Source organism: Protopterus annectens, chromosome 2.part0 (assembly GCF_019279795.1).
Source record: "Protopterus annectens isolate FY-2018-M chromosome 2.part0, PAN1.0, whole genome shotgun sequence".
NCBI classification, from domain to species: domain Eukaryota; kingdom Metazoa; phylum Chordata; order Ceratodontiformes; family Protopteridae; genus Protopterus; species Protopterus annectens.
The window spans coordinates 634603925-634625411 of NC_056728.1; the positions used below are offsets into that span (position 1 = coordinate 634603925).

Sequence of the window (21487 nt, forward strand, 5' to 3'; positions counted from 1 at the left end):
TCTTTTCAAAGAAAATTGGGATTTAATTACTCAAGACAGATGGGTGTTGGATATCATTCACCACGGTTACAGGTTTTATTTCCATACAATGCCTCCTTTCAAAGGCATGCCAGACGTTCCTCCTCCACAAAGAAAAGAGGCTCACAAGCAAATTTCTCAGTTACTCCAGATGGGGCCATTCAGCCAGTTCCTGTATCAGAAACGGGCCTAGGATTTTATTCTCGCCTGTTCCTAGTACCAAAGAAGGGGAACACGTGGAGACCAATTTTGGATTTATCTCTCCTCAACACTTATCTGGACATTCCCAAGTTCAAGATGTTGACGTTACAACAGCTTTTACCTCTGCTGGGCAAAGATCACTGGATGGTAACTTTAGATCTCAAGGAAGCTTACCTTCAGGTGCCTATAAGGCTAAGTTGCAGGAAGTATCTGCGGTTTCGAGCTGGAAATTCTCATTATCAGTTCTCTGCATTGCCCTTTGGCTTATCTACTGCCAGAGTATTCACAAAGGTTCTGGCTCCAGTGATAGCTTACTTCAGGCTGCAAGGAATTCAAATCTATCCTTACTTGGACGACTGCCTGATTCTGGCTCAAGAAAAGGAAGACCTTCTACAGCATCTGGAATATGTTATAGCAGTGCTAAGATGCCTAGGGTATTCTGTGAACGAAATAAAGTCCAGTCTAGTACCCTCTCAAGACATGTGCTTTCTGGGTGTGAGACTGAATACAGCAGCCCAGATGGCCTTTTAACCCCGGACAAACAAAAGAGTCTATCACTTTACTTCCATCAACTATCTCATCAGTCCGTGCTGACTGCAAGGACAGTCCTTCAAGCATTAGGGTTCATGGCATCTTGTATTCTGGTGCTTCCCAATGCCAAACTGCATATGAGGAAGCTACAATGGTATCTCAAAATGTATGGACACAGCACTGCCAGGATTTGGACACTGTCATTCAAATAATACCTTGCCTTCAAAAAGAATTTTTGTGGTGGGCTCAGGAATGTCACCTAAACAAGGGACTCTCTGTGACCCGGCCAGAGGCGAGTCAGATTTTAACGACAGATGCCTCGGACATTGCTTGGGAGCTCATCTAAATGGAAAGTGGATACAAGACAAGTGGCCTGCCAGACTACAGCATCTACATATCAACATGAAGGAGATGTTAGCAGTCCAGTTTGCATTAATGGCTTTCAAGGAGTTAATTCTTCCAGGGCAGGTGTTGATTCTAACAGACAACACAACTGTCATGTGGTACATCAACAAGCAAGGGGGAACACATTCTTATCCTCTATGCAGGCAAGCAATGATTTTATGGGAGACTGCTAAGCTTGCAACTAACTCTTCAGGCAAGGTTTCTGCCGGAGCACAGAACTCCTTAGCAGATGTGTTAAGCAGACAAATCATGGATCCCCACGAGTGGAAACTGGATCTTCATGTATTTCAGAAATTGACAGTGTCATGGGGAACTCCAGACATAGATCTGTTCGCTTCTCCACTAAACCACCAGCTGCCAAAGTATTGCACAAAGGGGTTTCATCACACAGCTTGGAAAGTGGATGCTCTGTCTTTCAGTTGGAAAAACCTTCATGTGTATGCCTTTCCACCTCTGCCTCTTCTTCCAAAGGTACTATTAAAGGTCAGACAAGACAGGCCAAGGATGATTTTGATAGCTCCAGATTGGCCTCGCAACACTGGTACCCACTACTACGGAGTCTGGTAAAGAAGCCTCCATGGCCTTTACCTCTGATTCCTCATCTGTTATCTCAGAAGGACGGTCATCTGCTCAATGTCAAGCTTCACTCTCTTCATCTAACAGCCTGGCATATTCTGTGTTGAAACACAGCAGGTCTCAACTTCCTCAACAAGTTTTAAATGTGATTATGGAAGCTAGAAGACCTAGTACAAGGAAAGTGTACGCAGAAAAATGGAAGAGATTTTTATTTTGGAGCACAGCAAAGAATTTGGAGATTTCTGAGCCTAATTTGAGTGTGGCTCTTCAATATCTTACTGAGTTATTGGACAAAGGTTTGTCCTTCTCTTCCATTAAGATTCATGCTGCAGCAATTTCAGCTCACTATGATTGTGACCCACCATTGTTTTCGCATCCTTTGTTCAAGCAGTTTCTTAGAGGGGCAAAGAATATAAGACCCCACGAGAGCTCCTACTCCTGCTTGGGATCTCAATTTTGTGTTGGAAAAACTTACTCTACAACCTTTTGAGCCTGCGGCTACTGCTGAATTGAAATACTTGTCATGGAAGACTGCTTTTCTGTTGGCTATAACTTCTGCAAGAAGGGTGTCTGAGTTGCAGGCCCTTATGGCAGTAGAGCCCTTTTGATTTTTCATAAGGATAGGGTATCATTACGTACTAATCCTTCCTTTATGCCTAAGGTGGTTTCTAGTGTGGCTTTAAACCAAACTATTCATTTGCCTACTTTTATGCAGACCCCCAAAATAAAGGGGAAAAGATTTTGCACACTTTAGATGTACACAGGCAATTGCGTTATTATTTAAGCAGGACTAAGGATTTTAGGCAGTCTCAGCAGTTGTTTGTTTCTTTTGCTTTGAGTTCTTGAGGGCAAGCCTGTGTCAAAACAAACTATTTCTAGGTGGATTGGCTTTTCATTGCATTTTGTTATTCCCATCATGGCAAGGAGATTCCAGCTGGGATTAGGCCTCATTCCACTAGGGCTACTGCCACTTCTACAGCATTTCTAAGGGGTGGCAACTAAGGATATTTTGGAAGCAGCTACTTGGAGTTCAGTGCATACTTTCTCTAAGCATTATCACCTTCCTATCTACTCTAAGTCTAGGGCTGGTTTTGCCACAGCTGTTTTGCAAGGCATGTTGTCAGCTCCTGCTTCTTTATGATTTGCCAGCCTCCCTTACCTCTGCTTTGGGATTCTACCCAATAGTAAGGACTGCAGCAATGGGGAACGAAGAACATAGTACAGTTTTGTACCTACCATAAATGTAGATGTTCGAGGATCCCCATTGCTGCAGTCCAATTTACCCTCCCTCCTTCCCCTCTATGTTTAGGGGTGGTTGTGTAGGTGAGGTTACATGCTGATATTTTTGTATATTTTCTTGTATATATTGTACATATTTTTGGTGCAGGTATTTTGGGCCTTGTCTTTTTAGGGTCTTCTGACATCTGGGGCAAGAAAAGACTGAGGATATGACGTCGGTCATGCGCATTAGTACCCTGACGTACTGACGTCAGTCTAATGCGCCCTGACCGACGTCAGCCATATACTCTGGTATTCGGGCCGACTGGACAGCGGACTACACCCAATAGTAAGGACTGCAGCAATGGGGATCCTCGAACATCCACATTTATGGTAGGTACAAAACTGTACTTTTTTATTCCAGACTATTCCTGGTACCAAGGAAGGGAACCGATTGGAGACCCATTTTGGACTTATCCATCCTAAACACATTCCTACTCATACCAAAATTCAAGATGCTCACCTTACAGCAGCTTCTTCCCATGCTGGGCAAGGAGTCTTGGCTGGTAACATTGGACCTCAAGGAGGCATACCTGCATGTCTCAATCAGACAAAGCTGCAGAAGATACCTCGGATTTCTTGCAGGTTCAATCCACTATCAATTCTCTGCATTGCCCTTTGGCTTATCTACTGCGCCCAGAGTATTCACGAAATGCCTGGCATCAGTAATTGCCTACTGCAGACTTCAAGGGATACAAATTTACCGTTATTTGGACGACTGCCTGATCCAAGCGGACAGCAAACACATACTTCTGGAGTATCTGGCTTATGTAACACAGTCATTGAATTCTCTGGGATACACAGTCAACAAAGACAAATCCAGGCTAACACCATCTCGGAAAATAATTTTCCTGGGTGCCAACTTGGACACAAACACCCAGATGGCCTATCTTACGCCAGAAAAACAGGGGCAACTAACTCAGTACTTCAAAATACTAGCAAATTGTACCAGGCTAACTGCAAGGAAAATCCTGCAGGCTCTGGGCTTCATGGCATCTTGCATTCTTATAATCCCATGTGCAAAGTTGCATATGAGGAAACTTCAATGGTACCTAAAAAAACTATGGTCTCAACACAGCCACAGTTTGGAAACAATAATACCAATAATCCCATGTTTGCAAAAGGAATTTCTATGGTAGGCCCAAGCATGCCAAACAAACACAGGTCTACCATTCTGCAAGCCTCAAGCAAATCAAGTCATCACAACAGACGCCTCAGACTACGCCTGGGGGGCACACATGACAGACAGGTGCATTCAGGGCAAATCGTCCCAAAAGGAAAAGCACCTTCACAGCAATCAAAAGGAAATGCTAGCAGTGATAAATGCAATTACAGCTTTCAAGGATCACCTGCATCCAGGGCAATTATTGATAAGAACAGACAACACCACAGTAATGTGGTACATAAACAAGGAGAAACACATTCATACCCCCTGTGCAGGCTGGCCATGTCACTTTGGAACTTGGCTCTGGAATGGCAAATCGAACTTCAAGCACAGTACCTGCCAGGGTTGGAAAACACGCTGGCAGACAATCTAAGCAGAAATATGACAGACCCGCATGAATGGAAGTTGCATCCTCAAGTGTTTACAAATATAATCCAAGCGTGGGGAAGGCCAGACATAGATCTCTTTGCCTCCCACAGGAATCATCAATTGACAAAATTCTGCTCAAGGACATTCCATCCAAAGGCCTGGAGAGTGGACGCCCTTTCTTTCAGTTGGGCAGCACGGACAGTTTACTCCTTCCCACCTTTGCCTCTTCTGCCCAAGGTGCTCTTGAAAGCAAGAGCAGACAGACCGAAGATGATACTGATTGCTCCAGACTGGCCAAGACAACACTGGTACCCACTCCTGAGGAGCCCAACACATTCTCCTCCTTGGACCCTACCTCTAATACCTCTTCTACTGACTCAGCACAGCTACAAAACTCTTCACAGTCAGCTGAAAACACTCAATCTGGCTGCATGGAAAATTCCTTAACACCAACAGACCCTACTCTCCAAGGAGGTGCAGGATGTCATTTTGGAGGCCAGAAGGCCATCTACTGGAAAGGCTTACTCCGCAAAATGAAACGGTTTTGCGCTTGGAATGAGAAAAAAGGCCGGGATCCTAGAAAACTGAATTTGCCTCGGATATTACAGTATCTAGCTGAGCTGTTGAACAGTGGACTTTCATTTTCCTCCATCAAAATCCATGCCTCAGCCATTTCTGCAGAATACAACACTGATCCACCCTTATTCTCTCACCCACTCTTAAGACTGTTCCTCAGAGGGGCTAAGAATTTAAGACCTCCAAGGAAACAACCAATACCAGCCTGGGATCTTAATTACATTCTAGAAAAATTAACTTTGCCTCCCCTTGAACCAGCTGCCTCAACAGATTTGCAATATTTGTCCTGGAAAACAGCTTTCCTTCTGGCCATTACCTCAGCTCGTAGGGTTTCGGAACTACAAGCCCTCATGGCTGTGCAGCCTTTTCTCATCTTCCATCAGGACAGGGTTTCCCTACGAACCAACCCGTCATTTATGCCTAAGGTAGTATCCAGGGTAGCTTTAAATCAGGCCATACACTTACCTACCTTTTACCCCAATCCTCAAAACAAAGGGGAAAGGCTGCTACATTCCTTAGACATCCATAGACAGCTACATTACTATTTGGACAGAACAAAGCCTTTCAGGAAATCAGAACAACTCTGTGTGTCCTATGCTGTAGGAGCTCAAGGGAAGCCAAATTCCAAACAGACAATTTCAAAATGGATAGGCCACTGCATACGGTTTTGTTACTCCTTTCATGGTAAATCTGTACCTGCAGGCATCAGATCCCACTCCACAAGGGCCACAGCTACCTCTACAGCCTTCCTCAGAGGAGTCCCTACCAAAGATATTTTGGAGGCAGCCACTTGGAGTTCTGTGCATACCTTCACTAAACACTACCACCTACCTTTATACTCCAAAACTAGAGCAGGCTTTGCCACTGCTGTGTTGCAGGGCATTCTGGCTCCTCCCAGTTCCACCTAGTGCCTACCACCTTGTGCATAGCTTTGGGATTCTACCCATCTGTTATGACTGCAGCTGTATGCACGATGAACATAGTATAGTTTTGTACCTACCATAAATGTAGATGTTCGAGTGCTAATACAGCTGCAGTCCAGGTTTCCCTCCCTCCTTCCCCTCTGGGTACAGACCTAGTGGCTAACTCCTCATCTTACAACTTGATTGGGTTATCCTTCTATGATGTATTTGCTTGCAACTACTGTTTTTTGATTATATTGCAATGCATGATTATATATTTTTATATATATATTGCCTTCCTTCTGGGGCACCTGACATCTGGGGCAAGAAAGACTGAAGAAAATGGCCTCGGCTGTGTCTTATGTACCCCTGTCGCACTGACGTCAGGAAAGAAAGCGACGACAACCGACGCTGGACCTAGACTTTGGAATTTGGCTGACTGAGGACCCGCCTGATGGCAGGAGAACCCATCTGTTATGACTGCAGCTGTATTAGCACTCGAACATCTACATTTATGGTAGGTACAAAACTGTACTTTCCAGTTGTTTCATCTCTTACTGTCTGTATTACTTCTAGTAAAGTTGGTTTAAACTTTGATTTCCATTTTCTAGTTATTGCTTGTTTCTTGCAGCCATCATAATTACTTGGCAAGGCTTTATTATGTCTAAGCAATTTCAGCTCGGTGTCATAGCTCAAAAAAAAAATAATTTCCCTAGTCACTTCAGTTTGGCCACACAGCATCTCCGACAGAGCAATCTGCAGGGATTCTTTAAAGTCAGCCAACTCATTATACTCCCAGAAAATATGTTCCCAGTTGCCTTTTTCTCCCCAATCACATCTCCAACATTTGCTGTCTACGTGAAGAAAGATTCTTTGGAGCCTGCTTGGGGAATAAAAATATCTATGTAAACATTTCCATGCAAAGATCCTAAATCATCTAGATTTTGTTGCATAGAGATGTACATATATCCTCCCATTAGATAAGCAATTTACAAAGAAAGACTCTCTTCCTAATTTTTCCTAACAGTTTCTGATTGATTCTTATAATTGTCATGCAATATTTTGTATGTTCTGCTAATTATACTTTTCTTAATGGCCGCTTTTGTTCTAGATTCTACTAAGAACACTACCAGTGCTGGTCTTTCGTTTAGGACCCCCCCCCCCCAAACTAGTCTATAACCTGCAGTCCAAATAAGTTCTTAGCATCTTCCCATTCTATTACCTTTCCCTGCCTAGTTATTTGCTCCCAATACCTTAGTTCCTTTGCCGGTTTTCTCCAATATACTCCTGTCCCCTGTTGCCTATTGTCTGTATATCTAATTGCAGTCACCCATATCAGCAGAATCTCCTTTCTCCATTCCCATATTGGCTTAGTTCTTAGAATACATTCTGATACTTTGTGAATATAATAATCTGTATGATTGTTCTCTTTAAAGGTTTACATCCAAAATCCCAGTCTTTCCCTGTTACTTGCCCCCCTCTGTTTCTTCATCACCTTCTTTCATTTTGAGTTCTAGATTTCTGCTTGCGCTTTGTATAGGAGCCTTAACTGTATTGCTCTGAAAATACCCCTTTAAATTGGGCAATCCCAATTCGGCCTGTTCTATTAGAAGAGTAATCTTATCCCACTTGACTCTTGCCATCTTCCTCTCCCAGAAAAATATCCTTCAACTCTTTATTAATTACTGTCCACAATTTCTCCTCTGGTTGATAAGTATGCCTGACCTGTATATAAGACTAAAGGGACTAAAAACATTTTAACTGTTTGTCTCTTGCTGTCATTATCGGTATAACAGAGCTTCCATTTTCTGAATTTTTATATTATCTTTTGTTTGGTCTCTTTCCACTTATCCTTAGCAGCCACATTGGTATAATTTTTAATCCATACTCCTAAATACTTCATTTATCATGTCCCCATAAGTATGGATATTGCTGAACCATTTCATATGTTGGTACATAATTTACCACTGTTGCTTTAGTTTTAACTTCATTAATTTTGTATACCAAAAAGGTTTGAAATTGTCTCAGTATGTTCCACAGCACTGTAATGTCCCTTTCTGGTTTTGTCAGGTATAAAATAATGTCAACTGCAAATAGAGCCAGCCTCTCTTGACTACCATACCAACTATATCCTTGAATTTGAGTCACTTAATTTATTTGCCATTAGTTCTAAATATAATGCAATTAACAAAGGGGAGAGAAGACAGCCCTGCCTAGTTCCTCTGCTCCGACAGAGATCATCAGAGAGGACCCCACCCACTTTTAATTATCGCATTTGATCCTTCGTATATCCTCCTAATCAACACTAAAATTTTTTTCAGAGAATGCAAATGCTTCCATTGCACTGCTCATAAAGTCCCAGCTCACTCTGTCAAATGCTTTCTCTGCATCAAGACCTACCAGCAATAGTGGCATTTTCTTACATTCTGCTTCCCTCTGGATCACCACTGTTCAGTTAATGTTGGCAAATGTTTGCCTCTCCTCCACAAAACTACATTGATCCGTGTCTATCAATTGTGGAGTCACTTTTGCCATTATAGATGTACAGTTTATAATCATGATTTAGTACTGAAATGGGCCAGTATGAAGCTGGATGTGATGGATCTTTATCCTCTTTAGGTATTAGTCACCACCGCTTTCTTCCAGGATGTTGGTACTTCTCCTCTTAAAATGCTGTTAAAACCTGCCAGATATTCAGCAGTTTTTTCCCTCTTGGCTTCCAAACCTCCACAGGAATACCATCTATTCCTGGGGACTTGCCTGTAGATTCGTTATATATACATAATCATTTTTATCTCATCTCCTACTATCCTTACTGTTAGTAATTGAGCCTTCTCTACCTGTAGCTTGGGTATATTTAATTCTTCCATAAACATTTTCATGTGTACCTTTTCTTGATTTCCATACCTCTCTACTTTATACAGACTTTCATAGAATTTTCCAATTATTTCCAGTGCTTCTATAGGATCCTTTATCTTCCTTGTTGTAGGCTCCCTAAGTTTGGTGACAGCCCTTTCTATTTTCTGTTGCCTGAGTCATTGTGCTAAAAGTTTTTGTGATGTAGGGTGTTATCAAAAAAGAGTTGCTTAACAGCAATCTTTTTAAACTAATGCATATTATTGAGGGTAATCCTGTATGTTCTGTTTAGCATTCTGCAGTTGCTCCTTTTCTGTGAGATTTAAATCCCACTTTAATTTTATCCTAGCTGTATTTTCAGAGAAATTTCTATCTTCTCTAATAGCTCCTGAATAACTTCCACTGCTTATTCCTTAAATTCATCTGTTTTCAACAGATAGGTGGAAAACGCCAATGTCTCATTTTTATTTCATTACCCTCTGTTTTTATTTTTTTGTTATTATTGGCACATGATCTGAAATAGTTATCGGGTGCATGTCAAGACCTTCAATTAAATGCACATGTTCCTGTGAAATGTGTATTCTGTCTAGCCTAGCCCAGTTTTTGTATGTTGGAGAATAGTATAAAATTCACTCCGAACTCCTACTACTGAATTCACATCTTCCATGCCAAATGTTTTCATAAATTTCTTTAAAAAAATCTATCCTCCTTTGTTATATTTTCCCTTCTGGGTCCCCCAGACACATCTTCACTGTTGCAAATCAAATCCCACTCCCCACCTATAAGTAATGTTCCTTGCTGAAAGCTGAGTATTTCTCCCAAAATCTTAAGTTCCATTATAGCAGTTTTCTGTGGAATGTAAATAAATGCCAGTGTAATCCTTCTCCCTTGCAAAGTAGCCCCCTTAATACTATGAATCTTCCATTATTGTCTTTTATATTTTCTATTACTATTGGAGCTCTTCCTGCAATTAATGTAAGTACTCCTCTATTCCTTTGCCCCAGATATTCTGCTGAGTAGCCATCTTATAAAGCTTCCTTTATTAAATTCACACGTTCAGTTATTTCCAAGTGTGTTTCCTGTAGCCTACTTGAACTCTGCATTGTTTAATATAATTCACTACTCTCTTTTTGTATTCGTCTGTGAGACCATTAACATTTAAACACATATAGAAAGAATCATGTTCTTGAGGGATTATTCTTCCCAGCATTTATGTATGACAGCTTTTTAGTTAAATGTACGGTTCCGGCCTTTGTATTAAATGCATGCATCGTTTGGCAGGTTAATCTTTTTTACAGTTGTTTCTTGTCATCTCCATTTGAGCCTGTCACATCTTACAGATTTTGTTGTTTTATTGAAAACCCTCAAAAATACACACATCACCGATACCCCGTAAAACCTAATAACACACAAAACTATGTACATAAGAAAAAACTTTCTAAAATTATAGCTGCACCCACACGCTGGTGGCCCCTAAAAAGGTCATTCATGCTAAGTTGCATGATACAGCGTGTGCTTTTAGTAAATGCTATCTGATTTTTGTCTTATCTTTATAGCCCTCCCAGCTAAGAAAACATGTAAATGCTTTCAGTAAACTTTTTTTCCAAGCCATTTCTCTTTATCAAATTGCCTTCTGGTGACATGCAAACAACAACACAAACTTCTAAGGTCACCTTTTTTACCAGAAACAAAGCCTTATGATATTCAAGATTCTTTTCAATTTAGGGTTAACCCAATCATTTGCATATGCAAGCATGAGAGAAAACAATTTTTCTTTTGCCATGCTCTCTCAAACAGACCCTTCCTTTCTCCTTTTTTTCTCACATTGCAATGCCTACATTTCTTGAAAGTGAACAGGTGAAAAGAGAGAAGGGAGAAAAAGGCAAAAGCACCTGGTTATTTTAATATTGCCATTGCATTAAAGAATCATGCAACATTTAAACCTTACCATTAAGAGAGAGAGAAAAAAAGGCTTGATGATGTCCTTCAAGAATGCAACTGCAGTCCTGACATATGGGTTGCCCTGCCTCAGGCAGCCCTTCGGTCGGCCGGATTCCAAAGTCTGGGTCCGGTGTCGGCTGATGTCGCCTCTTCCCCGACGTCAGAGCGGCTGGGGTATAAAAGCATCAGCCGATGCCATCTTCTCCAGTCTTTCTTGCCGCGCGGTGCCCGAAGCAGAAGCAGTTCGCAAGTGCCGGTCGGCCAGCTCCTGTGTTTTCAGATACCGAAGTCATCAAAAAGCTAAGTACCCAGTTGGGGAACCTTTTCTTGCCTCAGCCGATGTCAGATAAAACTGCAAAAGTTAATAATTGCTTGTCTTGTGGTAAACAAATACCTCATAAGAACTTCCATTCTTACTGCCTTCCCTGCCTCGGCCCAGACCACGACGTCTCAGCCTCTGCTGCCTGCGCTTGCTTCAATAAGCGCACACTTGGGCGCCGAGCAGAATTTGCTGAAGACTTTTTTGGGGAAAATTACTCTTATATCATGCCGTCGGAACTACCGACAGCACACATTTCCAAAAAACGGAAGGACCGGGACAGACATCCACGGCCCGCGACTTCCACCAACACCACGCTAAAGCCTACCGCGAGTGCATCGGTCTCTAATTCAACTGCTCCAGGCAGACGACACCGCTTTACCGCACACTTCGGTCCCGGAGGCTGCCCCGGTGCCGGTTATTGATTTTCCTCCTGAAACCGAAGCCCAAGATTTGCTTGACACCATACCGGTGGACAAAGTTACTCCAGCACGTGGGGCAGCTAGGCCTCCTGTGTCTATGTCCATCAAGGCCTACACACGTGCTAAGGCTGCCAGCCAGGCTAAGTCTCACCCTCCTAAATCTTTTTCACATGGTCCCACTTCTGATAAACAGATCATGACTTTAGCTGCAGATCTAATTTCTTTAATTAGGGGCTCTCAGGCTCACCCAGACAGAGGTTCTCAGCCACCTTCAGACAAAAGGCCTAGGGTTGAGCAGGCAGATACCCTTTTCTCAGATGAAGCTTCTGAGTCAGGCCATTCAGATTCCCTGGAAGAATCCTTCCCGGCCTACGAGGATTCTGATGCTGATGAATCTATTCCCTCTGCCTCTCCTTCTGAGGATATTTCTTTCGGGGAAATTCTCCACTCCATGAGAGAGCATTTTCAGTGGCAGGGCCAGGATTTCTCTGACTCCAGGAAAAGGCTTTGGACTTTCCTAAAGTTACCCCAGTACAGGCCTTTAGCTATACCCCCAGTGTTAGATGTATTGGATGATGTGTACTCAGACTCCAGTACTTCTGATTCTCTACCTCCTGCTCCTGTCAAGCCAGACAGATTTTACAGGGTTCCTGAAACTCATAAACGTCTCTTTAAGGCCCACTCTTTTGATCTAGAAACTATTTCTCAGGGGCCCAAAGGAGTGTCCACTTCCACGGCCAAAAATCCTTTGCCCGCAGACAGGGAATCTAGGTCCCTGGAGAGGTGGGGTAAAAAAGTTTATACCTCAGCCACCCTTGCCATGAGGGCACTTAACTGTCTTTTTCATATGTTTCAGTATCAGGATTTCTTGCTGGATGATTTGCAGAAAAAGTTAGCCTCTCCTGAGCCTTTAGATAGAAAGGCCTTGCAGGATTTGGTTCATAATACTCAGCAGGTTAGCAATCATTTTCTTCAGTGTGGTTATGATGCATTGGAAGCTTCATGTAGGGCAGCTATGACAGGGGCCGTCATACGTAGACATGCTTGGTTGAAAGAACAGGCCTTGCCAGATCATGTTAAAGTAAAGCTTCTAGATGCACCTCTGGAAAAACACAAGCTATTTGGTGATAATGCACAGGCTGTGTTGAAATCAATTGAGGAAAAGGCTAAATCAGTACAGACAGTCAAGGATTTCCTCCAGCTTCAGCCACCCAGATTCAGCAGGAATTGGCCTTCGAAGAATTGGTCCTTTCCAGATACAGACAAGTTCCAAAGGGGAAAAACAGGCGTGCTCGAGGTAGAGGGCAATACCGAGGCTCCTACAGGGGTCGCCAATGGCAACCAACTAATCAGAGAAGTGGCGCAGGGACTTCTACTGCTCCACAGGGACAATCACAATGACTTGACTTTGACACCGCCGTCCAAGGCTCAAAGAGAAGCACCTTTAGGTGGAAAATTATCTTTATTTTCAAAAAATTGGCACGTTTTTACAAAGGACAAATGGATTTTGGACATAATAGACAAAGGTTACAGGTTCCACTTCCATACCTTACCAACAAGACAAGGCATGCCAAACCTGCCACAAAATCAAATGGCAGAGGCACTCATACAAGTTTCAAAGCTGCTACAAATCAAAGCAATAGAAAAGGTTCCTCCTCAGGAACAAGGCCAGGGATTCTATTCAAGACTGTTCCTTGTTCCAAGAAAAGAAAAGCAATGGAGACCTATACTGGACTTGTCCGCTCTAAACACTTTTCTCATTGTGCCAAAATTCAAAATGCTGACGTTACAGCAACTTCTTCCCATGCTGGGCAAGGGGTCTTGGCTGTTTACTCTGGACCTCAAGGAGGCATACCTGCATGTCCCAATCAGACACAGCTGCAGAAGATACCTCAGATTTCTTGCAGGGTCAGAGCACTATCAATTCTCAGCATTGCCTTTTGGCTTATCTACTGCGCCCAGAGTATTCACGAAATGCCTGGCATCAGTAATTGCACATTGCAGACTTCAGGGGATACAAATATACCCTTACCTGGACGACTGCCTTATACAAGCGGACAGCAAGCAAGCCTTGATAAGAAACTTGGACTATGTCATTCACTTACTACAGGCTTTGGGATACACAGTCAACAAACAAAAATCAAGACTAGTGCCATCCCAACAAATAATTTTTCTAGGAGCCAAACTAGAGACAAACTCACAAATGGCTTTCCTCACAGAAGAAAAACAAGAACAATTACCAGATTACTTCAAAAGCCTAGCAAAGCACACCCACATGACTGCAAGGAAAATCCTGCAGGCCCTGGGTTTCGTGGCATCTTGCATTCTTCTGATTCCACTGGCAAGACTACACATGAGAACTACAATGGTGTACCTAAAAAGTTTATGGTCTCAACACAGCCACAACTTAGAAGCAATTATTCCACTCATTCCATGTCTACAAAAGGAATTTTTGTGGTGGGTACAAGCAAGCCAGCTAAACAAAGGCATGTCTTTCAACAAACCTCAAGCAAGCCAAATCATTACAACAGATGCCTCAGATCATGAATGGGGGGCACACATGGAGGGCAGATGCATTCAAGGGCAATGGGCACCCCGGGAATTGCATCTGCACATCAATCAAAAAGAGATGTTGGCAGTGATTCATGCAATCGAGGCCTTCGGAAAATTTCTTCAGCAAGGTCATCTGCTAATAAAGACAGACAACACCACTGTTATGTGGTACATAAACAGGGAGGCACCCACTCTTACCCCCTCTGCAGACTAACAATGACTCTTTGGGAAAAGTCCCTGAAACTGAACATACAGTTGCAATCCCAGTTTGTTCCAGGCAAGGACAATGTTCTGGCGGACAGTCTAAGCAGAAACATTATGGACCCACACGAATGGATGTTGCATCCAGACATTTTTTCACAAATAACTCATACATGGGGAAGGCCGGACATAGATCTCTTTGCCTCACACCTCAATCATCATCTGAAGAAGTTCTGCTCAAGGACACACCATCCCCCAGCCTGGAGAATGGATGCTCTCTCCTTCAGCTGGAATTCTCTAACAATCTATGCATTCCCACCTCTACCATTAATGACCAAGGTGTTGCTGAAGATAAAAGCAGAACAGCCGAAAGGCATTTTGATAGCTCCAGACTGGCCGAGACAGCACTGGTATCCATTACTAAGGAGCATAACTCGTACCAAGCCGTGGCCCCTGCCTCAATGGCCTCTGCTTATAACTCAGCACAATTACAGGACTGTTCATCCCAACCTGCAAACATTGCAACTGACAGCTTGGAGGGTCCCGTGACTTCTCCCCATATCTCTCGCTCCAAAAAAGTTCAAGAGATCTTACTGGAAGCACGCAGGCCTTCCACCAGAAAAACTTATTCAGCCGAATGGAAGAGATTCAGCATCTGGAATGCCAACAAGGGTCAGGATGCATCAGTAATGAGCATCCCACAGATACTAGAATACTTGGCAGAAATGCTTCACAATGGCCTTTCATATTCTTCCATAAAAACACACGCTTCAGCAATTTCAGCAAAATACAACTGTGATCCACCTGTGTTTTCACATCCTTTGCTAAGACAGTTTCTAAGAGGGATAAAGAATATCAAACCTCCAAGAAAACCACCAGTGCCTGCATGGGACCTCAACTTCGTCTTGGAAAAATTAACTCTTCCTCCTTTTGAGCCAGCAGCATATTCAGAATTGCAATTTCTCTCCTGGAAAACAGTTTTCCTGTTGGCAATTACTTCAGCAAGAAGAGTCTCTGAGATACAGGCCCTCATGGCAGTACCTCCAATTCTCATTTTCCACCAGGACAGAGACTCTTTAAGAACCAATCCTTCATTCATGCCAAAAGTGATATCCAGGGTTTCTCTAAATCAAGCAATTCACCTGCCTACTTTCTTTCCCAATCCTCAAAATAAAGGAGAAAAGCTTCTGCACACTTTGGACATACACAGACAATTGCGCTACTACTTGGACAGAACAAAGGCCAACAAAGTCTGACCAACTATTTGTAGCTTACGCTGCTGGAGTACAAGGAAAGGCAATTTCCAAACAAACAATTTCAAAATGGATTGGAAACTGCATTAGATTCTGCTACTCTTTCCATGGAAAAGGTGTACCAGCCAATATCAGGCCACACTCCACCAGAGCTACAGCCACCTCCACAGCCTTTCTAAGAGGGGTGGCTACAAAGGACATTCTAGAAGCTGCTACATGGAGCTCCGTGCATACATTTTCCAAACATTACAACCTGCCTTTATATTCCAGATCCCGAGCAGGCTTTGCTTCTGCAGTCCTGCAGGGCATTTTAGCTACACCATCCTTATCTTAGATCCTACCACCCCCAGCTTGGCTATGGTATTCAACCCATATGTCAGGACTTCAGTTGCATTCTTGAAGGACATAGTACAGTTTTGTACCTACCATAAATGTAGATGTCCGATAGATATGCAACTGCAGTCAGGTTTTCCCTCCCTCCTACCCCTCTGTAATCCTCTTTTTTGGGTCCACTCCCCCTTTTTCTAATTAGCTGGGGATATCTGTTATGGTGTATCTGTTTATTACTGTTGTGCATGTCTGGAATTTTTATCCATTCTCTAAATTTAGCCTTCCTTGGAGGGCACCTGGCATCTGGGGCAAGAAACACTGGAGAAGATGGCGTCGGCTGATGCTTTTATACCCCAGCCGCTCTGATGTCGGGGAAGAGGTGACATCAGCCGATGCCGGACCCAGACTTTGGAATCCGGCCGACCAAAGGGCTGCCTGAGGCAGGAAAACCCATATGTCAGGACTGCAGTTGCATATCTATCAGGCCTCTACATTTATGGTAGGTACAAAACTGTACTTTCTGCAGTCCTATCGTGGCTAGATGGTTATCCCACGGTGCACCAGTACAATCCCCAGATCTAGTTTGCCATGTCGATGAGTTTAGTTGTGCTTCTCTTTGGCTCTGGCTAAGTTTTGCATTTTCTTAAACTTATTCAAAATTTTTTTTGACTGTTGTAGTCAAAAACTGTTATTGTATCATTATTTAGTCAGCGTAGTTTGAAATTTTGTATAGTCTTTATAATTGCGCCATTTGGTGCAATCTTTGGCCTTTTAGCTTCTTAGTATTGGTTTCCTGTGTGTTGGTTTTCGTGTTTCTTAATAGACTTTTAGTATTTGTAGGCGCCTTTTGTGCTCTGTTAGACTGTTGTTAGTAGGCATAAGTCAAGTTTTTTGTGTATTCCCATTTGTTGAATTCTTACAGTTGTTAACAGAACGAGGTTCTGTCTTATTCCATAGTCATAAGTCTGTGTTATTTTGCAGATTCCCACTTGCTTCATTGGTTATTGTTAACAGAACTAGGATGTCCTTCAAGGATGCATCTGCAGTCCTAACATATGGGTTGTCCTGCCTCAGGCAGCCCTTCGGTCGGCCGGATTCCAAAGTCTGGGTCTGGCCTCAGCTGATGTCGCACTTCACCCGACGTCATAGCTGCTGTTTGTTGGGTATAAAGGCATCAGCCGACGCCATTTTCCTCTGTCTTTCTTGCCGCGCGGTGCCCTAAGCAGAAGCTGTTCGCAAGTGCCGGTCGGTCAGATCCAGAGATTTCTACTACCGAAGACTTCTAAAAAGCTAAGTACCCCGTTGGGGACTCTTTCTTGCCTCAGCCGATGTCAGACAAAGTAAATAATTGTTTAACTTGTGGGAAACAAATACCTCATAAGGATTTCCACTCTTACTGCCTTCCTTGCTTAGGCCCAGACCACGACGTATCAGCTTGTCCAGCCTGTGCTTCCTTCAACCGACGGACGCTTAGACGTCGGTCGGAGTTTGCAGAGGAGTTTTTTGGTCCCGCTTTTGCATACAAAATGCCGTCGGAGACTCCGACTACACGATTAGTTACAAAGCGCAAGGAAAAGGACCGACACTCACGGTCCGCGGTTTCGGCTGAAACCACGGTTAGGCCAACTGCGAGTGTTTCGGTTTCGGCTGAAACCGAGCCCTCGGTTCTTCCTTCGGCCGAAAGCATGCCTCCGATAGCAGAGGCCTCACAGAGCATGGCTGAATCTGCTACTGAATTTACTGCTACAGAAGCAGGCACCCAGGATTTGTCAGACACTATTCCTTTAGACATATCTACCCCTGCACGTGGGGCTGCTAGACCCCCTGCTTCTATGTCTATCAAGGCTTTTGCCAGGGCTAAAGCAGCTAAATCTTCTAAGGCCTTACCTGCTAAAACTCCCTCACATAGGCCTACCTCTAGTTCCCAAATACTCAGCCTGGCTGAGGATCTCATTTCTTTGATCAGGGGATCTCAACCTCATCCAGACAGGGCCTCTCAGCCCCCTCCAGGTAAGAGGCCTAGGACTGAACCCCCGGAACCTGTCTCTACAGACTATTCCTCGGATGACTCAGACCCTCATGAAGGCCCATATTCTCCTTATGAGGATTCTGATGCAGAAGACTCCATTCCTTCTGCTTCTCCTCCTGAAGAATTTTCTTTTGGGGAAACCTTACATGCTATGAGGGAACACTTCCAATGGCAGGGCCAGGATTTTGCAGATTCAAGGAAAAGGCTAAGGACCTTTTTACACTTACCACAGCATAGGCCTTTAGCCATTCCTCCAGTACTAACAGTTGTTGATGCATATAATGATGCCTGTACTGCCCCTGATTCTCTTCCTCCGGCCCCTGCCAAGCCTGACAGATATTATAGGGTTCCGGACACACACTACCATTTGTATAAGGCTCCTGTTGCAGACCCTGAAACCATTTCACAGGGCCCTAAAGGTGTGGCAGCTGCCTCTGCCAAAAACCCTCTTCCCTCTGAAAGGGAATCTAGAGCATTAGAGAGATGGGGTAAAAAGGTTTATACTTCTGCTACTCTTTCGGCCAGGGCCTTAAACTGTCAATTTCACATGATTCAGTACCAGGAATTTTTGTTAGACCAGCTAAATAAAAAACTGTCCCCTCCTGAACCTATAGACCGCAAGTCCCTTCAGGATTTGGTACATAACTCTCAGCAGGTCAGTAACCATTTTTTAAAATGTGGCTGTGATGCACTGGAGGCTTCCTTTAGATCAGCTATGACTGGAACAGTGATTCGAAGGAATGCCTGGTTAAAAGAACAATCCTTACCAGACCATGTTAAGTCAAAACTCCTAGATGCTCCCATGGAGAAACAAAGTTTGTTTGGCTCCCCTGCACAGGAGGTTCTAAAGAAGGTGGAAGAAAAAGCAAAATCTGTCCAAACAGTCAAGGATTTCTTACAGGTCCAACCTCCGAGGTTTAGCAGAAATTGGCCTTCGAAGAATTGGTCCTTTCCAGACAACTCCAGAGCACAGAGAGGCAGAAATAGACGCCCAAGAGGCAGAGGTCAATCTAGGGGTGCCTACAGGGGACGTCAGTGGCAACCTAGCAACCAGAGAAGTACTGCCACAGATTCAACTACAACCACTTCCACAGGGCAGACACAATGACTTGGCTCTGGTTCTGCCTACCAGGGAACAACTGGAAGCAGCCTTCGGCGGAAAGCTAGCCTTATTTTCTGACAACTGGCATTACATCACAGGAGACAAATGGACTTTACAAACAATAGACAAGGGCTACAGGTTTCACTTCCACACTCTACCAAAAAAGAGAGGAATGCCATACCTACCACCAAGCCAAAAAACAGACGCTCTAAGACAAATCAACAACTTACTAAGGATGAGAGCTATAGAAAAGGTACCGCCTATGGAACAAGGCCAAGGATTTTACTCCAGGCTTTTCCTTGTACCAAGAAAAGAAAATCAATGGAGACCTATTCTCGACTTGTCCGCACTGAACACATACCTCATTGTTCCAAAATTCAAAATGCTGACCCTCCAGCAACTTCTTCCCATGCTGGGCAAGGAGTCTTGGCTGGTGACTCTAGATCTCAAGGAGGCATACCTGCACGTCCCTATACAACCAGATTGCAGAAGACACCTCAGATTTCTTGCAGGATCAGAGCATTATCAATTCTCAGCATTGCCCTTTGGCTTATCTACTGCGCCCAGAGTATTCACGAAATGCCTGGCATCAGTAATTGCTCATTGCAGGCTTCAGGGAATTCAAATTTACCCATACCTGGACGACTGCCTAATACAAGCGGACAACAAGGAAAAATTAACAAAAGATTTGGAAAATGTCATACAACTGTTGCAAGCCTTGGGATACACAGTCAACATGCAAAAGTCAAGACTAGTACCATCCCAAGGATAACATTCTTGGGTGCAGAACTGGATACATCAACTCAAATGGCTTTTCTCACAGAAGAAAAACAAAAGCAACTACCAGTCTACTTCATGACATTAACAACACAAACTCAGCTTACTGCAAGGAAAGTCCTGCAAGCCCTGGGTTACATGGCATCCTGCATAATATTGGTTCCGCATGCCAGACTGCATATGAGGAAGTTGCAATGGTACCTAAGGAATGTATGGTCTCAACACAAGCACAGTCTAGAAGCCCAAATTCCAATAATTCCATGCCTGAAGCAAGAATTCCTGTGGTGGGCTCAGGCCTGTCAATTGAACAGAGGATTGCCTTTCCACAAACCTCATCCAAGCCAAACCATCACCACGGACGCCTCAGACCTAGGATGGGGGGCACACATGGTGGACAAGTGTATACAAGGCCTATGGACCCAAGATCAGCTGAATCTACACATAAATCTAAAGGAGATGCTGGCAGTGAAACATGCGATCCAGGCATTCAGACCACTCCTTCAACAGGGTCATCTGCTGATAAGGACGGACAATACCACAGTCATGTGGTACATCAACAAACAGGGAGGTACACATTCATATCCTCTATGCCGGATGGCAATGGACCTGTGGAATGTGGCCCTGAATCTCAACATTCAACTTCAGGCCAGATTTGTACCAGGAAAAGAAAATTCTCTAGCAGACACCTTAAGCAGAACTACCACGGATGCTCACGAATGGATGCTGCATCCAGATATCTTCAAAGCCATAACAAAGAAATGGGGACTACCACAGATAGACCTGTTCGCCTCCCCACACAACCACCAATTGAAGAAATTCTGCACAAGAGCATACCACCCACTTGCTTGGAGGGTGGACTCCCTTTCCTTCAGCTGGAAAAACCTGATAGCATATGCATTTCCACCTCTTCCCTTGATGTACAAAGTTCTACTGAAGATCAGAGAGGATCAGCCAAGGGTAATTCTGATAGCTCCAGACTGGCTGAGGCAACATTGGTACCCGCTACTGAGGAGCATGTCTCGGACACACGCATGGCCACTACCTCTATGCCCCTTACTACTAACACAGGACAACTACAAGATCCTACATCCAAACTTGAAAACACTGCAGCTAGCTGCTTGGAATATTGCATAAAACAAAATAACCCAGGTTTATCTCAGAGGGTTAAGGACATTATCCTGGAGGCACGACCCTCCACAAGGAAGACTTATTCAGCCAAGTGGAAAAGATACCTCATTTGGAGTGCAGCAAAGGGAGAAAATGTCTCATTGGCAAACACAGCACACATCCTGGAATATTTAGCAGAGCTGTTCCACAATGGCCTGTCTTACTCCTCCATTAAGATTCATGCATCAGCAATTTCAGCAGAATACAACATGAATCCTCCTGTCTTCTCTCATCCTCTACTCAGGCAGTTCTTGAGAGGAATCAAACATGTAAAACCTCCAAGGAAACCACCTTTACCTACATGGGATCTCAACTTTGTGCTGGAAAAGTTAACACTTCCCCCTTTTGAACCAGCAGCAACAGCAGAATTACAATTCTTGTCTTGGAAAACTGCTTTCCTGCTAGCAATTACTTCAGCAAGAAGGGTATCTGAGTTACAGGCATTAATGGCAGTACAACCCTTCCTTATCTTCCATCAGGACAGAGTCTCTCTGAGAATTAACCCTACCTTTATGC

The 21487-nt window shown here is 43.7% G+C and overlaps 1 protein-coding gene across 1 annotated transcript in view; it reads left to right on the plus strand.

Annotated features, from left to right (window-relative positions):
* The window catches only part of NCBP1 (nuclear cap binding protein subunit 1), a 2903332-nt gene that overhangs the window by 560898 nt on the left and 2320947 nt on the right, over positions 1-21487 (plus strand). Inside the window, exon 6 of the mRNA XM_044060340.1 lies at positions 9949-9958. Coding sequence (XP_043916275.1) covers positions 9949-9958 — 10 coding nt within the window. The remainder of the gene's footprint in view (positions 1-9948; positions 9959-21487) is intronic.